This window comes from Podarcis cretensis, assembly GCF_951804945.1.
Source record: "Podarcis cretensis genome assembly, chromosome: 8".
Taxonomy (NCBI): Eukaryota; Metazoa; Chordata; class Lepidosauria; order Squamata; family Lacertidae; genus Podarcis; species Podarcis cretensis.
Genome location: NC_137177.1, coordinates 88,548,651 through 88,570,469, shown reverse-complemented (window position 1 = coordinate 88,570,469; position 21,819 = coordinate 88,548,651). Strand labels below are relative to the sequence as shown.

Below are 21,819 nucleotides of genomic sequence, written 5' to 3'. Positions count from 1 at the left end.
ACTTGCACCCGGAGGTGCTTTCGAACTGCTAGGTTGGCAGGCGCTGGGACCGAGCAGCGGGAGCGCACCCCGCCGCAGGGATTCGAACCGCCGACCTTTCGATCGGCAAGCCCTAGGCGCTGAGGCTTTAACCCACAGCGCCACCTGCGTCCCTAAAATCAGTCTAACTCGAGGCAAATGGAGAAAGCAATTGTTATAAGCTGTGGAAGCTAAACGGATCCATCACTGATTCCTGCAGGAGGGAGTTCCATAGTTGAACGATGCACTGCATGAAAAAGGACTTCCTTTTACCTGTCCTGAATCTTCACTGGACGTCCACGATCTCTAGTATTACGAGAGTCTAATCTTCAGGCTCCAGATTTATGTGAAAGCAGCCACCCGCTTCCCTCTCTTCCTCCATCCAAACCAACTTCAAGATTAATGAGTTCATGGGAAAGACTTTTAAAAGCCCTGGACATCCAATGTAATCTTTTCAAAGTGCAGGCACACAGACAGATTAAAAACAGGCTGAGCAGGGTGGGCTCTGCGGTGTTTCACTCAGCTGTGAAGACTGACTCGAAGGAGCCAAGTGGAGTTCGGAAGGCTTTCAAGCCAAGATAACGCCTCTGTGGTCCTCAGACTATCTCCAAATGAACTCATGCTGCTGGTATCTTCATGGGAAGGAGATTGCCAGTTCAGCCAACATATGGGGAGGGGGTCTCAACATTTGTTGAGAAAATCCCATTTCTTCAGTTCACAATTAGTGCAAAGGGTTTGGTTTTCCAGGGAGATTCCAGTTGAACGGTTAACATTTCGCAGTAACATTATCTGTTTAATTCCTTACTTGATGAGAAGCACCATCATGTTAATGAGGCCAGAAGGCTTAACAATTTCAAGTGTGTTTTGGGGACTTTGGGGAGCGTCCCCAGGAGAAAGAATATCAATATAAAATAAAGCGACATGTGGCACAGAGAAAGAGGATAGCGAAAAGCATTTCTCACACAAGTTCCCTTGTTATGATTTATTCTATGGAAACTTTAATTGGGCTGATTGTAGCACTCGGGGCACGCTCCACATCATTTTAAGTTGGCTTTTAAAGAAATCCTTCAAGGATACAGCCTTAAAACCCCAGTTGTGTCATTACTGTGCACAAGAACCAGCCTCCTCAGTCCAGCTGGCATTTTCTCAAGGCTAGCGTCTAGTGACGCAGGTGGCGCTGTGGGTTAAAGCCTCAGCGCCTAGGACTTGCCGATCGAAAGGTCGGCGGTTCGAATCCCTGCGGCGGGGTGCGCTCCCGCTGCTCGGTCCCAGCGCCTGCCAACCTAGCAGTTCGAAAGCACCCCCGGGTGCAAGTAGATAAATAGGGACCGCTTACCAGCGGGAAGGTAAACGGCGTTTCCGTGTGCGGCTCTGGCTCGCCAGAGCAGCGATGTCACGCTGGCCACGTGACCCGGAAGTGTCTCCGGACAGCGCTGCCCCCTGGCCTCTTAAGTGAGATGGGCGCACAACCCCAGAGTCTGTCAAGACTGGCCCGTACGGGCAGGGGTACCTTTACCTTTACCTTTAGCGTCTAGTTTGTTTCAAGAATGCAGCAAATCTCACCAGCACCATCCCAGTACCCAAATATATTCCATGACAAGGTGCTGGAGGGTTTTTGGACCATGGCAGTCTTTAAAAAGAAACGCTTTGCAGGTTTTCAAACCCCAGAGGCACACGGGTTCAAAAATCAGAAAAGGGTTATGAAGTCAAACCCATGACTGTAAGACTCGGCACCAGAGCTCGCATCAGAACTGAACGCGCACTGTCATAAGGACAAAAGAGGAATCTGCTGGGCATTTCCGCCATTTCCATGTAGTCCATTACTTGCATCTGCCATTCTTCCAGAGTGGGTAGGTCTTGTGTCTTCCAATGCTTTGCAATAAGTATTCTTGCTGCTGCTGCTGTAGCATACATAAAGAAAGTTCTATCCTTCTTTGGCACCCATTGGTCGACTATGCCGACTATGGCGGAAATGACTGGCAGAATTCGAGACCAGGGAGAAGAGTTGGTGGAAGAAGATTGGAGGAAATTTAAAATTTATCTACAGAAACATTGTAAAATTTTTGAATGTTGATGACATTGAAATGAGCTGAAGGAGTTCAAGCAACAAGGTTAAAAATAAGATTGGATTGATAATAGATAAATTAATTGGATATGAATTTGCTGAAATAATTTTTAAAAGGGATACAAAAAAGGGAGATGTGAGGAAGTCAGGAAAATAAGTGAATCAAAGAGGAGAAATTAAAAAAAGGGATTTTTGTGTTTTTTTAGTGTGCTTTTTTCTGCTTTTTCTATTTTTTTTTCTTTATAAGTTAAATGTTTGTAATTTTTGTATTTGGTAACTTTATATTTTTCTGTATGTGTTTTTTCTTTTTTCTGTTTGTTGTTATTTCTGAAACTTAATAAAATATTATAAAAAAGAAAAGAAAAGAGGAATCTGCTGGGTCAGCTCAGTGCCCCACCTAGTCTTCTCAAAGTGGCTAACCAGCAAGCAGGGTTCGAGCACAAGAAAGCAACACTCTTTCCTGCTGCAGTTTCCAGCAACTGTTTTCGAACATTCAGCTTCTTTAGACGTCCATGAGAGTTACAACACAGTTGTGTCTGCTCCTGGCCTTGCAATGCTGATTTTCCATTTGGTTCCATTGCGCAGACTGAAGCTCAAGGGGCACAGGTGTGCAGGAAGAAAATGCACGATGCACAAGCCTCAGACCTCTGCAGCTCACCACCCCCCTTGCCTTCCCGGCTTCCTCTTACCTGTCTTCAGTGAGCCTCATCAGAGTTGAGCCTCTGGTTGAGAAAACAATGAAGGACATCCTCAACTGGGGGCTGGAAAAAGGGAACACAAGGGTTACAATCCACACTTTGGTTCACCCTGGACAAACATGAACGTAAAGAGTTTGGGACCCACCCAGGGATCATTTCTGAACCATCTAGGGCTGGAACTGAAAAAAATAAGAACCTTTTGCACTCTGGAACTCCCTGCCTATTGATATCAGGCAGCGATCTTCACTGTATTCTTTTCGGCACCCGTCAGAAATATTTCCGTATGTTTATTTATTTAGTTCATAAAATATACAGACCACTTGACTGTAAAAAAACAAAGCTGCTTATGAAAAAGATAAGACAACAAACTCATCACTAAGAAAAATGAAAAATTTAATACGTTCAAAAAAGTTTAAATAACCATAGACAGAAAACAGATTAAGACCTGCATCAACTTTGTAAACATCTGGGTAGATTGTCTAAACAATTATGCTTTTAGCAGGCACTGAAAAGCGCAAGGTGAAGGTGCCTGCCTGTATCAACAGGCAGGGAGTTCCAAAGTGTTGGTGCTGCCACACTAAAAGGTTCTTACTAATGGGGAACAGGTATTAAGGGGCTCCTGAAACACTGCCAGTTCCACTGATCAAAGCAGTCCAGTGGGTGGATATGAGGTAAGGTGATCTTGCAGGTTCCTTTGGAGAACACCATGGCAACTTGTTGGTTTGTAGGATAGCTCAAAAGCCGGTGGGGAACCAACTGAGCTTGCAGGGCCTAACTAGCCACACCCACCTGCCCCACAGATGATGTAATCTATGACATCACATGTGGGACAGGTGAAGAGGCATAGCTGGGCCAAAAGAAGTTTTGCAGGCGCTTGCCCAGCCCCTCACACAGTGCCAAAGATCAGCTGGTTGTCAGGCTTAAGTGGTTCTAGACTCTGAAGCAGTGGTTCCCAAACTTTATTGAGTTGCCATCCCCTTGGTTCCATAAACTCATCCCCAGTGTCCCTTGCGCTAACCCTATAAAAAGCATTATTCAGAACAGTGGCTTGCACAGCCCACTAAGGAAGATAACAACACAACAAAATTCATTCAGGAATATTGCATGAATTTCCCCCCACATTCTTATTAACGAAAACAGAAGGGTGAAGGAAATTTAGAGCATAAAATATTTGTCTGTAGCGATTTATCTTTTTTTTTTTAAAAAATATTTTTTATTGAGCTCTTTTTCATATGACCAAAAACAAACAAAAAAAAATGAATACAGGAAAAAAAAAACCAGAAATAACAAACAAAGGTACCATATGGCAATATTACAAAACCACCGGTACATACAACCATACAGAAGGGGAAAAAAATAATATATATATATATATACCCACCCATCCCAAAACAGTGATTGACTTCCCTTCAAAACGGCTTGAGTTGTACTCCCATGTTATTTTCCTGCGGGGTATTTTTGTTACCTTGTTTACACCTCTCAAACTTTATATATCGCCAACTGTGATTTTAACGTTACCTAGATTTGTTTCCATGTATATAAGGAATTTACTCCAATCGTTAATAAATTTTACATTTTTCTGATGCCTGATCTTCTGTGTCATCCTTGCTAGCTCTATATACTCAAATAACTTGGATTGCCAGTCTCTAATGGTTGGAATATTAGGGGTTTTCCAGTTTTGCGCTAGCAGTATCCTGGCAGCTACTGTTGCATATTGAAACATGGTTTGGTCCTCTTGTCTGATCTCCTTCCCCACCATCCCTAAAAGGAAGGCTTCAGGTTTTTTAGGGAAGGTGTATCTCAAAAATTTTTTTAGTTCATCATGGATGAGTCCCCAAAACCTTTTTATTTTTTCACAGGTCCACCACATATGATGGAAATCTCCTTCCTTCACCTTGCATTTCGTCTGTAGCGATTTATCAAACATGTACAAACCTTCACCCACCACTGATGTGCAGTGACAAATTAATTAGAAAATCAGCAGCTGTTCCAATAACTGCTATCTTGTGAACTGTGGCAACTCAGAATCATAAATCATAAATAAATGTAACCTAAGGAAATAGCTTTGAAAGCAATAAGAGTAGTAAACAAGGAAAGTACCGTATTTTTCGCCCTACAGGACGCACTTTTTCCCCTCCAAAAATGAAGGGGAAATCTGTGTGCGTCCTATGGGGCGAATACAGGCTTTCGATGAAGCTTGGAGAGCGAGAGGGGTCGGTGTGCACCAACCCCACTTGCTCTCCAGGCTTCAGGAAGCTATCTGCAAGCCTGGGGAGCCCGTGGGAGTTCCCGCAGGGCTCCCCACGCTGTGGATAGCAGCCTGCCGCCCGGTGTGCAGAGCGCCCTGAAGCAGAGCGCCCCGCGCGCCGGGCAGACATCGGCCAGCCCCACAAGCTCGGGGGACAGTGGGGAGGCGCAGCCCCGTCGTCCCACTGTTCCCCAACCTGGTCTTGGGGGGGAAATAAAGGGAAAAAAATTCCCCTTTATTTCCACCCCAAAAAACTAGGTGCGTCCTATGGGACAAAAAATACGGTACTTCACTCTAGGATCCAGCCTGGTCAATTGTAAATAAGTGATTAACATGCTTCTGAGCGCCACCCCCACCCCCGGTAATCCTACCCCCCACTTTGGAAACCAGTGATCTAGAAAAACATAACACAAGGGCTAGAAGTATACCATGACTGGTTTTTAAAAACCAAAACCAAAGTATTTAATGAGATGGAGAGAGGAACCTTTAGAATGAATGAATCGATTGATTTTGGTCACTAACCAAAGTGGAACCCTTAGGATACCTTGCTCATGCAAATACAAAAAGAAGGGATCCATTTTGGAATTCATTCTGTATTATAAATTATGCTCCCTTCTTTTAATTAAACAGGACCCAATGTAATGCAAAAGGAAAGCTCAAGGCAAAACAAGTTAGAGGGTTCCCTCCCACAACCAAGTTAAACTGTGAATTTGCTCAATGAATTCTTCTCAGCTGTGATGTTATGGAGAATCAAAAGGACAAGCCCAACTGAAGCCAAGAGAGATGAAAGAACTTGATTCTCCTCTGGTATAATCCACAATTAGACATGAAGGCCTGATTCCATGCATGTTTACTCAAGCAAAACAAAAGGACTTTTAACCTGGGACTAAGCTGCATTGAGGGACGCGGGTGGCGCTGTGGGTTAAACCACAGAGCCTAGGGTTTGCTGATCAGAAGGTCGGCGGTTCGAATCCCTGCGACAGGGTGAGCTCCCGTTGCTCTGTCCCTGCTCCTGCCAACCTAGCAGTTCGAAAGCACGTCCAAGTGCAAGTAGATAAATAGGTACCGCTCTAGCGGGAAGGTAAAGGGCGTTTCCGTGCACTGCTCTGGTTCGCCAGAAGCGGCTCAGTCATGCTGGCCACATGACCCGGAAGCTGTACGCCGGCTCCCTCGGCCAGTAAAGCGAGATGAGCACCACAACCCCAGAGTCGGCCACGACTGGACCTAATGGTCAGAGGTCCCTTTACCCTTTACCTTTAAGCACCATTGAACATAGTGGAACTTACTTCCGAGTAAACATGCACGTCCGAAGCCTGATCATACTTAAGCTTCTTGAAATCAACCTTCTACTATCAGCCAAATTTCTTACCTTATAAATTTGTGGGCCAGATGTTCCACAAAGTGGTAGATTTCATTCCAGTGGTGCAAGACACTTCCTGATCTGGAAAAGAAAATCATTCCAGGCAATATTGGTTTAATTACAGAAACATTTAGGTTGCTGCTGCTTTATTAAGGTTTGGTTCATCTGGACATCTGTGGAGCTCATCAGGTTCAAAGCTGATCTCCCGTTCAAAATGCCTTTCGCAGTTCCTTGAAGGGGGAGGGGGAAGGGAAATGCCCGTATTTCATCTGTTGCTTTTGAAAGGCCCATGCAGATGATAGATCTTCCAGGTGAGCCCTGGGGACTGTTCCTTGACATGGATAAATAACTGCAGCACTGGACCTTTAACTTGGCACTACACAAATCACACAAGGGCTGCTTCTGATCAGCCTCACCGTACAGCTTTGAGTTGGGCTCTGTTGCTGCACAGAGCTTTTCAGCTGATTTCAATTGGGAAAGGGGAGACCAGGGCCGGCTCAAGACATTTTGGCACCTGAGGCAGACCCCCAAATGGTGACTCCCTCCATGCCAGGTAAGAAGTGGTCAGGGAAGATCTCTATCAGGTACAGGGGGCGGGACTCAAGACCAGGATCTGCTGCCCTGGTGGATCCTGCTACCTGAGGCAATTATCTCATTTTGCCTCATGGGTGGGCCGGCCCTGAGGAAACAAACCTGTTCTAAGTGAGAAACAGTTCAGTAGCATTAGGGAGAAAGTTAGATAGGGCTGCATCCACTGTAGCACAGGTTAAGGTCCCTTAGTGATTCACTGGTTCCACTGGCAAAACTTTCTGAAACAGTGGAACACTTGTGGTGCAAGACGAAAGTAGCACACCATGAAACATGAAAGAACACCTTAAAAGATTGCTTAGGTCAAAAGCATGCAAGAATACATCTAAACCAACATCCTGCTCCCACAGTGGCCAACCAGATGCCCAAAGGGAAGCTTCTAAGCAGAATCGGGGCTGTCTTACCCATAGGCACTAGGGGTGCAGGGCACCCGGGCACCCGGTTATCAGGGGTGCCAGGCCAAGAGCCTGAGAGTTGAGTCCGCATAAGAGCCCGTCCGTCGGTTGGAGCACCACGGCGGGCTCTTCTGCTGCGGGGGGCTCTGTGCCATGAGTTTAGGGGTGACCGAGCCAGCCAGCTGGTCGGCTCCACCCTCCTGCGTGCCTGGGACTGAGTAACCTGGGCGCACCGGGAAGATCTTTGCACCCCACATATGCTTAAGACAGCCCTAAGCAGGATTCTGCTTTGAAAGCCATCGAGGTTGGTTGCCATCCCTGCCTCCTGCAGGAGCAAGTTCCATAGGTTATCGTTTATTGTAACTATTGATGCGTTTTACAGATTTGATATATGGATATAGTTTTAATTCTATCTGTGTTTAATTGTATTCTATTCATTGATTTGTCTTATGTTTGTAGTGGTTCTTGTTTTTATCTTTAAGCTGCCTTGAGTCCCATCAGGGGAAAAGGCAGAGTTTAAATACCGGCAAATAAAATAAACAAACAAGAAGAAGAAGAAGAAGAAGAAGGCGGCTGCATTAAGAAGTACTTTCTTTGATCGGTCCCGAATCTTCTAACATCCAGCCTCCTTGGATACCTACTAGTTCAAGCATTGAGAGAGGGAGAAAGACTCTTCTCTATCCACCGTCTCCATGCTAGTCATAATCTTATAAACTTCTATCATGTCCCCTCTATCTCACCTTCTCTCTAAACTAAATGCTGTTTTGACCCTAACCCTAAAAGCCACCCAGGAGTGGCCCTGAATAAAATCTTTCATAATATGGAGTTTTCACAACCTGGGTGCCATCACTGAGGAAGCCCCGTCTCAAGAATCCTCGACGACAGTTCAGTAATATGCCCATATTGTAAACGAGGCAGGACACCAGATGTCTTACTCTATTTGCCAACTGCCATTTGTGAATTTCTGGCTAAGGTAGGATTGGAAACAGGGGCAGAGGCTCCTGGACACCTTTCTTAGCCGCCTGCCTCTCAAAATTTAGTGTCAGAGAATGAGCTGCCCCCAGACAGGATATTGAGAGTCAGAGGTGGGTAGGTGAGTGAGAAATGTGGTTCTGTTCACATTTTAATGCAAGTCTGCCTCATTTTGAATTTTCAAAACAATACGTGAACTGAAATGCAGCTGTCCTTCTAAATCCAACCTGCTCTGAATTTTGTGACGGAGTTCTCCAACCAAAACATGTGTATATTAAGGGAAAGTGTGTGTTGAAAGTGTGCATGTCAGTGAAAATGACCTACAAAGGTGCATTGAATTATGCAGCTCTGCTTGCAAAGAGTATAGAGATCAGGCAAAATTGTACACACAGCTACATGTGCTAAGAGAAATGGCGCACTAAAATGCTGGCGAACTTTTGGAAACATTGTCCAGCTGCTGAAAACTCCCTTTGAGTTATCCAAGGGTTATAAATACTGTTAGCTAAGCCAATGGATTACCAACGATAAAAGAATGGAGGATGAAATTAATTGACTATGCGGAACTTGACAAACTAACAGTAAGGATCCGAAACAGGTGGGACCAGAAATTCACCAAAGACTGGAGTAAATTTACGGATTATTTGAAAAGTATTTGTGACGACCAGACGACGTTTGTAGGTTTACAAGAAGTTCTGTGAGGAATAAGATTAGAAATATTGTAAAAATGCAGAAGGAGAGAGGATATGTTAAGAGATGTAAAGGCAATATTAAGTTAGGAAATGCATAAGAAGTGATTAAGACGGAGAGGTGCTGATGGAAGTCCAATAAGATTGTATATGTGATAAATTGTGTGGTATGATTTATAATTTTGTATGATAAAAACCAATAATTTTTTTTTAAAAAAAGCTAAGCCAATGGATAACGGTAATAATTGTATTTGTTGGGTCAAACGTCCAAATGCCTGCCTACAGGAGGTCTGAAATCATTTTCTGGCATTGGGTTGCTGAGGGTGGGACACTGAAAAATCCTGCCTGATCCTGGCCTCCGGAACTCATTGCAGTTGCGAGATCTCTCAAGGCAGCAGTTACTACATTTTTCCCCTTTAAAGAGAAGCAGCTGAGGAACAGCCATTGCGTTTAGAGACACAGGTCTATTTTCCATGGTCTAGGGAAGGAATCCCTGCCCTGGTCCAGCTCTATAGAGCTCCCCGCGGCTCCGAAGGAGCTCCCTTTTCGGCTCTGCTGCTGCTGCGACTCAGGGACCCGCTAGACAAGAGCCTTCTGCGTTCTTGGTGGTTTGGAAGGAGCCTGTCTCAGTTACACACCACTTTTTAAATTCGCCACATAAGTACATCCTCCAGCTTTTCGTCTCCCCTCGGAACAAGAATCCAAACATCTAAAATTACAGCTCTTTTTTCCGTGAGACCTTCCCACACGCCTCCTCGCACAGGAAAGTGCTGCCACCGCGATGTTGAAGGCCAGCAGAAAGGAATTTAAATAAATAAATCCCCTTTCTTTGCAAGGAGGGCGGCTTCTCTCCCTTCTAGAGGCAAGAGTTGAAAGTAGAAACACGAAAAGTAAAAGAAAAAACCCACCAAAAACTCCCGCAGTTCAGAATCGCCAAGAAGGTTCACAAAAGGTCAAGTAAATAGAGGAACTCCCCGGTGAGGAAACTCCTAGAGAAAAGGTTTGTAAAATTAAGCATGCACTGAAGAAAGAAAATAGTTTTGCCCTCTTTCATAAAAGTAGAACTCCAGCGAAACAGAATGTTGGAAGATTCAGGACAGATTGAAAAAACAGTCGTTCCTCGTGCAGCACATTGTTAAACTATGGAACTCACTTCCACAGGAAGTAGTGATGACTGCCAACCTAGATGGCTTCCAAAGAGGATTAGACAAATTCATGGAGGAAAATTTGATGGTGATTAGCCAGGATGGCTCCACAGTTGGAGGCAGTAACCTTTCTGAACATCAATTCAGAAGGAAACCAACGGATAGGGCCGTTGCTCTTGCGCTCGAATCCTGCTTGTGCATTTCCCAATAGAGGCATCTGGTTGGCCACTGTGAGAACAGGATGCTGGACTAGAAGGGCCACTCCTTATGTTCTGCCTCTTAAAACGGCTGGTCTAACCATGAGACTCTAACCTGAAATGGCCTCTTACGAACTGCAGGTCTGCTCAGTATAACAGTGGATGGGCAAAGTCAAACCTGAAGCTCTTCCTTCAGGTGATCCTTTATCTTCAGAGCAAGCTTGGATCACACAGCCCTTCAGGAGGACAACAGTTCTATGATAACCTTTCAAATAGAGGCAGGGCCGGCCCAAGACATTTTGCCACGCGAGGCGAACCCGATGGCTCCTCCGACCACGTCTCACTCCTACAGAGGGTCTGATGCCACATGCACCCTTAACCAAAGCTGCTTCTAAGCTGCGGGCATGAGAGGAGAGGTGTGGTCCATGCTCAGCAACTGGGCCAGGTGCCATGCCTGTAGCCTTTACCAAGCCTCCACGCTGCCCACCCAGTTCCTCTGGTACTGGCAGCGGCTACAGCCATCAGCCAGAACAGGGCACAAGCTGCCGCCATCTTGGACTACCTGTGCAAGAACATTGTCTGCAAAAGCGCATGATGGGGAGAGGGAAGCCAGTGGTGTCCTAAGTGCTTATGCACTAACCCGGTTTGTTTATTTGCAGTTTAGGAGAATGCTCCAGCAGCTGCGCACACACAGCCCCATCGGGGGGCAGGAGAATGCAAGATGTAGCCATCTCTGCCACCAGCCAATGGGGGCTAGAGGGATCAGGCGTGGGATTGTTGGGTGAATCCTTTCGGCGAGGGCGGTTGCCCCTCCAGAGAGGGAAATGAGCTAGGAACCTGATCCAAACCTGCCACCCCTCTCACTTTCCCCTGAAGCATCTACCGAACTCATTATATGGTAAAAAAAGGTAAAGGACCCCTGGACAGTTAAGTCCAGTCCAAGGCGACTATGGGGTTCGGGTGCTCATCTCACTTTCAGGCTGAGGGAGCTGGCATTTGTCCACAGACAGCTTTCCGGGTCATGTGGCCAACATTACTAAACTGCTTTTGGCATGACAGGACTCTGTGATGGAAGCCAGAGCACACGGAAATGCTGTTTACCTTCCCGCCACAACGGTACCTATTTATCTACTTGCACTGGCGTGCTTTCGAACTGCTAGGTTGGCAGGAGCAGGGACCAAGCAACAGGAGCTCACTCCGTCGTGGGGATTTGAACCGCTGACCTTCTGATCAGCAAGCCCAAGAGGCTCAGTGGTTTAGACCATAGTGCCATCCCGCATTATAGAGCTGGTCATGAAAAGAGGATGATCGTCCTGTAAAGGAGGACACATGGCGACTCTATTGCTGAGTGGCAGGAGGCAGACCGTGCATGCTACAGGTCTGGATGATGAAGATCCCAAGGAGGTTATTTTTAGCGGGGTGGGGTGGGGAGAATGAAAGAACAAAAATGAGGTAGCATGACAACAAAGATGAATGGAGTTACATGAATGAAAGGGGAACTCAATGCAGACATTCACAATCAACTTCACAGAGTAGAGGCAGCTCCATTCACTGCAGTCCCAGATCTCACAAAAGCAGCTTTCAAATAGCCTCAAAGAAGTGACACCAAAAAAATTGCAGTTATGTGGCATGGAAAATGGAAGGATCATAAAACTGCAGGGTTGGAAGGGGTCCGAAATGCAGGAACAGACACGTTTTAAACTCAAATCTGCCACATTCAATGTCATTGAAGGGTTCACATTTGACTCAAAGATTTAAAAAATGCCCACCCCAAAATACTAATTTTTAAAAACTAAAACCCTCCTTTAGCCTCAGTTGTGAGCTGAGTTGTGAGCTACACTATCAGATGGTCCAGAGTGAGGGGAGGAAACTTGGGGTCTTCCAGATGTTGCTGGCCTCTTTCTCCCATCAGCCTCCACCCATCATGCCAAATGGTCAGGTGTGATGGAGGCTGTATAACACCTGGAGGTCCACTTGGTCTGTATCAGCCTTCCCCAACCTGGTGCCCTCCAGATGTTTTGGACTTCAACTCCCATGAGCCCCTGCACCCCATGGCTGTGCCAGCTGGTACTGATGGGAGTCTTCCTAAACATCTGGAGGTCTTCAGGGTGGGGGAGGCCAGTCTATAGCAATCAGACCGGGTTTTTCTTTTTTGTTTAGGCAACCCTATCCAAATTTATGAATCTTTGTTTTAAAACTGCTGGGTTTGTCCATACTTGGAAAAATTCTATTTCTGCTTGATTTCAAAGTTTGCTTTTATTGGTATTTTCTTGTATGTAATATTGTTTTATGCATACTGCTCAGAGGTGTTTCTGATTAAGGGGCCTGTAAATCTTGCTGGTAAATAAACAAACAAAGCAAATTTCTCTGGGCAGCTCATATTAAAATATTGGAGAAACCACATTAGAGAGTCCTAGAGCACGTTCGTGACAAAGGAGCGTTATGGCAGCAGCATCATTTGTGGATGAAGAGTTATCCACAGCTGGCAGAGACATACAGATGCGGGAAGAAATGGTAAACAAGAGGGTCAAATAGCATTTGCCGTTTGACTCAACTGCTTGCCATTTCTCTCCCCTCCCCTCTCCATATTCCTGTCAACTGAGGACAGCCCTCCATGCCTCTGATAATGCAGACTCCAGTCCCACCGGAAGCTGCCCTATTTACAGGAGAGAGTGAGCGCCCTTCCAGAGGGCCTGTTTAACGAGCTTTCGTTCTGATTCGTTTGAACATAAGAACGCCGGAAGAGGCTGCAGGATCAGGCCAATGGCCCATCTGGCCCAGCATCCTCTTCTGACAGTGGCCTGTGGGAAACCTGCAGAAGCATGCTTTTAGCAAGAGAGCGCTCTCCCCTCCTGTGGTTTCCAGGGCTGGTATTCAGAAAAACTGCTGCCTCACAGAATTGGAGAGTTCAAAGGGACCCCCAAAGGTCCTCTAGACCAGTGATGGCAAACCTTTTAGAGACCGAGTGCCCAAACTGCAACCCACTTACCGTATTTTTCGCTCTATAGGACACACTTTTTCCCCTCCAAAAATGAAGGGGAAATGTGTGTGCGTCCTATGGAGCGAATGCAGGGGGGAGGCAGGCAGGAAAAGCCCCCAAAAGCCACACACAAGCTCCGCGCAGCTCTTGTGGGCTTTTCCTCAGGAGGGACAAGGGACTGACGTGGCCAGTCAGTCCCTTCTCCCTCCTCGTAGAAAAGCCCACAGGAGCCACGCGCTCCTTAAAGGGTGCGCGGCTCCTGTGGGCTTTTGCGGGAGGTGGGGGTATTGCCATAGCCGCGCGCAGCCTCTCCCGGCTGGAGAGGTGACCCATGGCTATGGCAGCAGCCATATTTATTTATCACAAAGTGCCACAAAGGTATTTATCACAAAGTGCCACCCACAGCGGAGGCTCCACAAGGGCAAACGTGCGCCCTGGGGGTTGTGGCTCAGTTTTGCCCACAACCCCAACGCCCCATCCGAGGCGCTTCTACTCGGACACAAGTCCCACGATCCACACCCAGTCTCTGAAAACAACACAAGCACCTACTTGGGGATAGCGTCACATATCCGAATGGGACCAATGCCCCACCTGGCCTTTCCCTTTGCGCCTCCCTGGCCACGAGGGTGCCTTCTCGGTCTGGGCATCCTGTGTGGAGCAGCTGAGGAAAAGGAGCCCAAAGGCACTGCAGGAGACAGGCCAGTTTGGGGATTTCGGCTCTTTGCTGTCCCGCTCTTGCAGCATCTAAAACCTCAGTGCAATTGGTGCAATGAACTCAGGGCAAAGAATACTTGCAACCCCTGTTTTGGAGAGAGTTGGCGCCCTGACGGCATCGAATCCCGCTCCTTCTGCACAGTTTCCTGCACCGATCCACCGATCTCACATGGCCCAAGTTGAGCTGAGGATTCGACGCACCGCCTCTGCCTTTTGCTGGCTCTGTGCTGTGGGGACAGCGCATGTGCCCACAGGGAGGCCTCTGGCATGTGTGCCATAGGTTTGCCACCACTACTCTAGACCAACCCCCTGCAATTCAGGGATCTCAGCTAAAGCATCCATGGCAGACGGCCATTGAACCCCCAAGGAAGGAGAGCGCATCACCTTGCATTTGCCCAGAAGCCCTTCCACCCATTCTCCTTCCACCTCAGGCGAAGCGGCTGAGACCCACTGTTACAAACTGTAGAGGCAAAGCAAGGCCAGTGGCCCTTTTCCTCTTTGAAACTCATTGAGGTTGGTGACCATCCCTGCCTCCTGCGTGAGAGAAAGCTCCATAGTTTGACTAAAGGTAAAGGGACCCCTGACAGTTAAGTCCAGTCGCAAACGACTTTGGTGTTGCAGCACTCATCTCACTTTACTGGCCGAGGGAGCTGGCATTTGTCTGCAGACAGTTTTTCCGGGTCATGTGGCCAGCATGACTAAGCCGCTTCTGGCGAACCAGAGCAGCGCACGGAAACGCCGTTCACCTTCCCGTCGGAGTGGTACCTATTTATCTACTTGCACTTTGACGTGCTTTCAAACTGCTAGGTTGGCAGGAGCAGGGACCGAGCAACGGGAGCTCACCCCGTCACGGGGATTTGAACCGCCGACCTTCCGATCAGCAAGCCCTAGGCTCAGTGGTTTAGACCACAGCGCGTCCCATAGTTTGACTAAGTGCTACACAAATATGCCCTTTCTTTTACCTGTCCTGAATCTTCCAGCTTCCAAGGATGTCTGTGGGCTGTCATGTTATGACAGAGCAAGAAAAAAACCTTCCCCTCTCCACTTTCTCCAAGCCATGTATACCGTATTTTTCGCCCTATAGGACGCACTTTTCCCCCTCCAAAAATGAAGGGGAAATGTGTGTGCGTCCTATGGGGCGAATGCAGGCTTTTGCTGAAGCCTGGAGAGCGAGAGGGGTCGGTGTGCACCGACCCCTCTCCCTCTCCAGGCTTCAGGAAGCTATCCGCAAGCCGTGGGAGCCCGCGGGAGTTCCCCCCGGGCTCCCCCGGCTTGCGCAGAGCTGCCTGCATCCCGAAGCCCCGGAGTGCTCAGCAGTCATGCCGGAGCTTCGGGTAGCTCTGCGCAAGCCGTGGGAGGGCTCCCACGGCTTGCGGAGAGCAGCCTGCTCTGGGGGCTGGGGTTGGGGGAAGCTCGGGCTTCCCCCGCCCCAGCCTCGCGCCTTGGGGGGGAAATATTTTTTTTTCTTTATTTCCCCCCAAAAAAACCTAGGTGCGCCTTATGGGACGGTGCGTCCTATGGGGTGAAAAATATGGTAATTTCTTTTTTAAAAAACGTATTTTTATTAAAGATTTCTTGGTGTACAAAAGTATGTGCAATCACTCTCTCTTTTTTTCAAGTTACATTTTCTACAGATCAGTTTCATTTGTTGAGACATTAGTGTTACGTTAGGAAGAAAAGGGGGAAAGAGGTGGAGGTGGGCATGGTGAGCACACCTGCAGAGGGACACAGTTGAAAATACTCGCACCACAGCATACCCATTCCTCCCAAACAAACCGAGGGAAATCCCCACAACACTAAACAGGTTCACACAGACCATGCTTAAAGCATGGAAAGCAGAAGTAGGTAAACTGTCCCCAACCCCATCCCCACTAATTCCCCTGGCACGCCACCCATTATTCCACCACGCAGCACAAAACCTCCAGATAAAAACCTGGCAAGCCAAAGGCTTATACTGCCTAACAGACTTCTACAAAAATAACAAACCCTTATCAGCACAAGAAATACAAGACAAACTAGGGGACACCCAAATGCCCTGGCTAACACACCACCAATTAACATGCCCTGTTAAACAACCCGGTACAGTGGTACCTCGGGGTTAAGTACTTAATTCGTTCCGGAGGTCCGTTCTTAACCTGAAACTGTTCTTAACCTGAAGCACGACTTTAGCTAATGGGGCCTCCCGCGCCGTTGCTGTGTGATTTCTGTTCTCATCCTGAAGCAAAGTTCTTAACCTAAGGTACTATTTCTGGGTTAGCGGAGTCTGTAACCTGAAGCGTATGTAACCTGAAGCGTATGTAACCCGGGGTACCACTGTAGTAAAATCAGCAACAACTAGGCCCCTGACAACCTTCGAAAGTCATGTATAATTTTATAAACTTCTCTCATGTGGCCTCTTATCCGCCTCTTCCCTAAGCCTTTAAGTTCCAAATGCTGCCACCTTTCTTCACAAAAGAGTTATTCCATCTCTTGGATCATTTTGGTTTCCCTTTTCTGCACCTTTTCCAATTCTATGATATCGTTCTGGAGGTGAGGCGGCTACAGCTGCACGCATTATACCCATGCAGCTGTAGCATAAAAAGGTAAAGGTAAAGGTACCCCTGCCCGTACGGGCCAGTCTTGACAGACTCTGGGGTTGTGCGCCCATCTCACTTAAGTGGCCAGGGGCCAGCGCTGTCCGGAGACACTTCCGGGTCACGTGGCCAGCGTGACATCGCTGCTCTGGCGAGCCAGAGCCGCACACGGAAACGCCGTTTACCTTCCCGCTGGTACGCGGTCCCTATTTATCTACTTGCACCCGGAGGTGCTTTCGAACTGCTATGTTGGCAGGCGCTGGGACCGAGCAGCGGGAGCGCACCCCGCCGCAGGGATTCGAACCGCCGACCTTTCAATCGGCAAGTCCTAGGCGCTGAGGCTTTAACCCACAGCGCCACCTGCGTCCCTGCAGCTGTAGCATACTTATAGTTAATAAATGCCCTATTAAGTGAGCAGAGTTACACCGGGCCCAGGAAGCGTTTTGGGTTCCCTGGCAGAGAGCGCATTTGGGCCTGACTCTGATCTCTCAGAAAGTGCGAGCAATCTGCAATCCTCATCACCCATGTGGCCTTCCCTTACCCATCCTATGAAACTTGGCACTCCAGAAGAAATATTAGACCCAAATTAAAGTGGCTAGCACAAGAAGCTGGAGGCAGCCCTTGCGTTTTAAAGCAGGAAACCGGAGCGGCTTTCTCCTCTTTTTCTGAAGGGGCATGTGGTTTTGTTTCCCTCAGGGGTCTCCCTCTGCCCCAGTTGCCATTCTGGGGGCTCTCGGCTTGGCCTCCTGGACCAGCAACTAAGCTTGTCCACTTTGAGAAGCAAGTATATGTTTGAACACAGCCTGCAAGCAATTCCGCTCCCACTCCAGTTTTCCTGCCACCCCAGGCTGAGCAGCTGAGACCCATTGCTCCAGTAACCGAATGACAACATTCAGAAGGGGAGGTGTTGGCCATTTTCCATTTCTTTTCTTTGGCTGTTCCAATGCCCTTTCTAGCCAAAGGAGTCCAGGGTCTTGCCATATGGCTCTTAGGAAGCATTTTCGATGTGAAAATGGCCAGCTCAAGAAGAGCGCCAACGTGGAACGCGAGACTCACATCGGGAAGAATCCCAGCCTGCGGAGTCCCGTGGGTGATCGTGACCCATCTCCCTCCCTCTTTCCCACTACTCTGCCAACCTGGCCTTTCCTCGAGGAGTGCTGGGAGGAGAACGTAAGAGCCCTCCCCTGTGCCACCCTAAGCTCTGACTTCGGTAAAGGTAAAGGTACCCCTGCCCGTACAGGCCAGTCTTGACAGACTCTGGGGTTGTGCGCCCATCTCACTTAAGAGGCCAGGGGCCAGCGCTGTCCGGAGACACTTCCGGGTCACGTGGCCAGCGTGACATCGCTGCTCTGGCCAGAGCCAGAGCCAGAGCCAGAGCCGCACACGGAAACGCCGTTTACCTTCCCGCTAGTAAGCGGTCCCTATTTATCTACTTGCACCCGGAGGTGCTTTCGAACTGCTAGGTTGGCAGGCGCTGGGACCGAGCAGCGGGAGCGCACCCCGCCGCAGGGATTCGAACCGCCGACCTTTCGATCGGCAAGTCCTAGGCGCTGAGGCTTTAACCCACAGCGCCACCTGCGTCCCCTATCTGACTTCGGAGAAGGGGCCAAATAAAAATGTGACCAATGAGATAGATTTTTAAAGACTGGGACAGCAATATTATGGTCATAATATTGAATTTGATAAGTGGGAAAGACTATGGACAAAAACAATTAAATTTACTGTAGGTACAACACTTAAGGAAAATTTAATGAAGATGATGTATTGATGGTATATGACTGAACTGTCAGGGGTCCTTTACCTTTATCTTTTTAAACTTGCTAAAATGTATAGAACTCCAGAAAAGGCATGTTGGAAATGCAAGGAGAAGGAAGGGAATTTCTTCCATATGTGGTGGATGTGCAGTAAAGTTAAAACCTACTGGGATATGATATACAGTGAATTGAAAAAGATTTTTAAATATACTTTTATTTAAAAACCGGAGGCTTTTCTATTGAGTACTGTGGGAGAAGAAATTCCAAAAGTAGACTTTAATATGTTTATGTATGCTACCACGGCTGCAAGGACACTTTTAGCCCAGAAATGGAAGCAGCAGGAACTTCCAACTTTGGAAGAATGGCAGATAAAAATGATTGAATATGCAGAACTGGCAAAGCTGACGGGGGAGATCCGAAACCAGCGTGACGAACTGTTTTAAAAGGACTGAAGTAAATTTATACAATATATGAAAGAACATTGTAAACATTTGAGAACGTTTGCAGGTTTGATTTAAAATATTTTGTAATGATAATTTTTGAAACTGATTTTCAAATACTAAAGTATTTTTTTTTAATTAAGAAGGTAAACAGGGTGATGTAGAAATGTTAAGAGGGGGGAAGTCGAGGCTCAGTATGAGCAAAGTTGCATGTGATGATATGATTTGATATGAATGTGACAAAGGAAAAATGAAAAATATGAAAACTTAATAAAAATTATATTTTAAAAAAAGACTGAGACAGCAAGATTTCCACAGTAAGATTGTCCTTCTCAGAGTGCACCCACTTCAGACCATGTTGGAAAACCACAAGATGCAGTGTTGCATAGTGGTTAGAGTGTTGGGCTTGGACCTGGGAGACCAGAGTTCAAATTTCTGGTTGTGACAATGGGCCCAGTCACTGCCTCTCAGCCTAACCCTACCTTGCCAGGCTGTTGTGGGGATTAAATGAGGAGGGAGGTGTGCTACCTTGAGCTTCCTGGAGAAAAAAGGTGGGATTTATATTTATAAGCAACAAACAAACAAACAAACCTATTTTCAAACTGAGGAGATGCTCTATGTGTGAAAGGATCTGCTCTTTGAGGAAGGAAAATTAAAACTTCCACAAGGCCCATGCCCAGCCTCTTGGGGCCGTGAGAGCAGCTTTTTGGATCCAGGCCTAGATGGGGCCTTTTGTTTGGGTTTTGCCCTCCCCATCTTATGACATGCCTACTTCTATTAATGTTGCCAAAAGTCCCGTCCCTCTATTCTCGGGCACTCGCACAGCTGGACAAATATTGTAAACGCAACCGTAAGCCTCTTATGTAAACACAATGGCATCGAGTCAGCTGTGGGGTAAATAACATGAGTAAGCATTTTATATCATCTCTGGACACTATTAAGCAAGAGAAAGCAGCAAAGGGAGAAATGTGCATTTCATTAGCTGGGAACAAAGAAAAAGTGACTCAGAGTTAAAGGGAGAGAAACGTACATTGGGGGTGGGGAGGAGAAGCCACAACAATTGCACTTTCCAACACATTGGCCAAATCGCAAGTTTCTTCCTTAGAATCCAGAGTCTGAGGATCAGTTCAGGAGAGGAAGGTTCCTCTCCATCTCTCTTGGAGAAAACAGAGGTGGCAACACCGGAGGGCAAAAAGATAGCATCCCTTAGCTACTTCCTTTGCAAAAGTTTCCCAAACTTTGCTTTGCTAGGTGAAACACAGGTATGTCTCTCCCTTCAGAACATAAGAAGAGCCTGCTGGATCTGGCCAATGGCCCATCTAGCCCAGTGTTCTGTTCCCACAGCGGCCAACCAGATGCCCCAACAGGAAACCCAGTCCTGTTCCCTCCTGCGCTTTTCAGCAACTAGGATTCAGAAGCATCACTGTGCCAACTGTGGAGACAGAGCAGAGCCATCTTGGCTAGCAGCCCTCAAAAGCCCTGGCCTCCTCCATGAATTGGTCCACTCCTCTTTGAAAGCCATCTAGGTCGGTGGCCATCACTAGTTCCATGGTTGGCCACATAGGGAATGGCAGAAGAGCGTTCCAAGGGGCAACCTCTGCACAAATCACCAACCCAATTGCAGTCACTGCAAAATGGACCTGTTGCTGCTGCTGCTGCTGCTGCTGTATACATTTCCCAAACTGAGATAAGCTAGACCGAGAAATGCAACAAGAACCTGGAAGAGTCCTTGGGGGTGGGGGTAAAAGTGAAACCTCTTTCTGCTGGACTTTGGACACCTGAGATGTGCGCTTTCAAGACCCATCTTATTTTTATGAATGCAAATTGCTTTACATGGTTTTCAACCTGCCCTGGGTGGAATTAATAATAATAATAATAATAATAATAATAATAATAATAATAATACTGATTAAACGGAGGTGGGGGTAAGACAGCTGCTGGCCTTTTGATGCCCCTGAGCTCGTGGGGAGCCTGCCCAAAGCTCCCCCCGGGTCGCCCCCGAGAGCCACTCACTTGTCCAGGATGAAGTAGAGGTCGAAGCCCCCGTAGCAGGCGGCGCCGCCGTCCTCCCGGCTCCTGCCTTGCCCGCCGCAGGCGAGCAGCACCGTCGCGAAGAGCAGAGCGTGCCAGCCCCAGCGCGGGGGGCTCGGCTTGCGGGCAGCCATGGCGGGGCAGGATCCAGCGAGCCCCTTGCGCGCCTCCTCCGCCTCACGCCCTCGCCATGCAGGGCTGCGCGGCGCCGAGACCCCAGGGAAGGATCGCGCACAAGGCAAAAGAGGGCTGCTCTCCCCGTGCGCAGAAGACGATGCCCAGCGGGCTCGCCGCCTCCTCGCCTTTCAAAGGCGCTTCTCCTGCCAGCGCGCACAAGGCAGCATCGCCGCCGTCTGCAAGGCGAGAGGCGGCTTCCGGAGGCTTCTCCCCGGGTCTTTTCCCTCCGCGGCTTTGCCCCAGATTTCGGAGAATGTGGGAAGGCTCTCCCTCCCCCTCCCCAGGATGGCTGCTCTCCGGGTGGGGGTGGTCCTGCACCGCCGTCGAGCCCAAAAAGAGCCCCGACGGCGGCATCTAGTGGCCGAGGACGCGAGAAACGCACAAAGGACGGGGCAGCGCGCAAGATCCTGGCGGGATCCTGCAAACTCTGCTCTGCGGGCAGGATCCGAGACCAAAAACCCTCTCCCCTTCTTCTCGTGCTTCCCAGCAGATGCTGCGCCTCCTTTGTTCTCTTTTTTAAAAAACTTTTTTTTTATTCAAAAGTTAGAGAGTTCTAGAAAGATATCTTTCTAGAAAGGAACATTTCGTACAAAGATTTCCATAATAAAAGACAAAAGTGGTAAGGACCTAACAGAAGCAGAAGACACCAAGAAGAGGTGGCAAGAATACACAGAGGAACTATACCAGAAAGACATGGATGTCTCCTACACCCCAGGTAGTGTGGTTGCTGACCTTGAGCCAGACATCCTGGAGAGTGAAGTCAAATGGGCCTTAGAAA

The 21,819-nt window shown here is 47.9% G+C and overlaps 1 protein-coding gene across 1 annotated transcript in view; it reads right to left on the bottom strand.

Moving 5' to 3' along the window:
• Positions 1 to 21,355, bottom strand: part of ANTXR1 (ANTXR cell adhesion molecule 1) — a 135,360-nt gene extending 114,005 nt beyond the window's left edge. Inside the window, exons 1-3 of the mRNA XM_079987513.1 lie at positions 20,847 to 21,355; positions 6,399 to 6,470; positions 2,773 to 2,844 (exon numbers count right to left, since the gene is read on the bottom strand). Coding sequence (XP_079843639.1) covers positions 2,773 to 2,844; positions 6,399 to 6,470; positions 20,847 to 20,998 — 296 coding nt within the window. The 5' untranslated portion in view covers positions 20,999 to 21,355. The remainder of the gene's footprint in view (positions 1 to 2,772; positions 2,845 to 6,398; positions 6,471 to 20,846) is intronic.
• Positions 21,356 to 21,819: the final 464 nt, after the last annotated feature.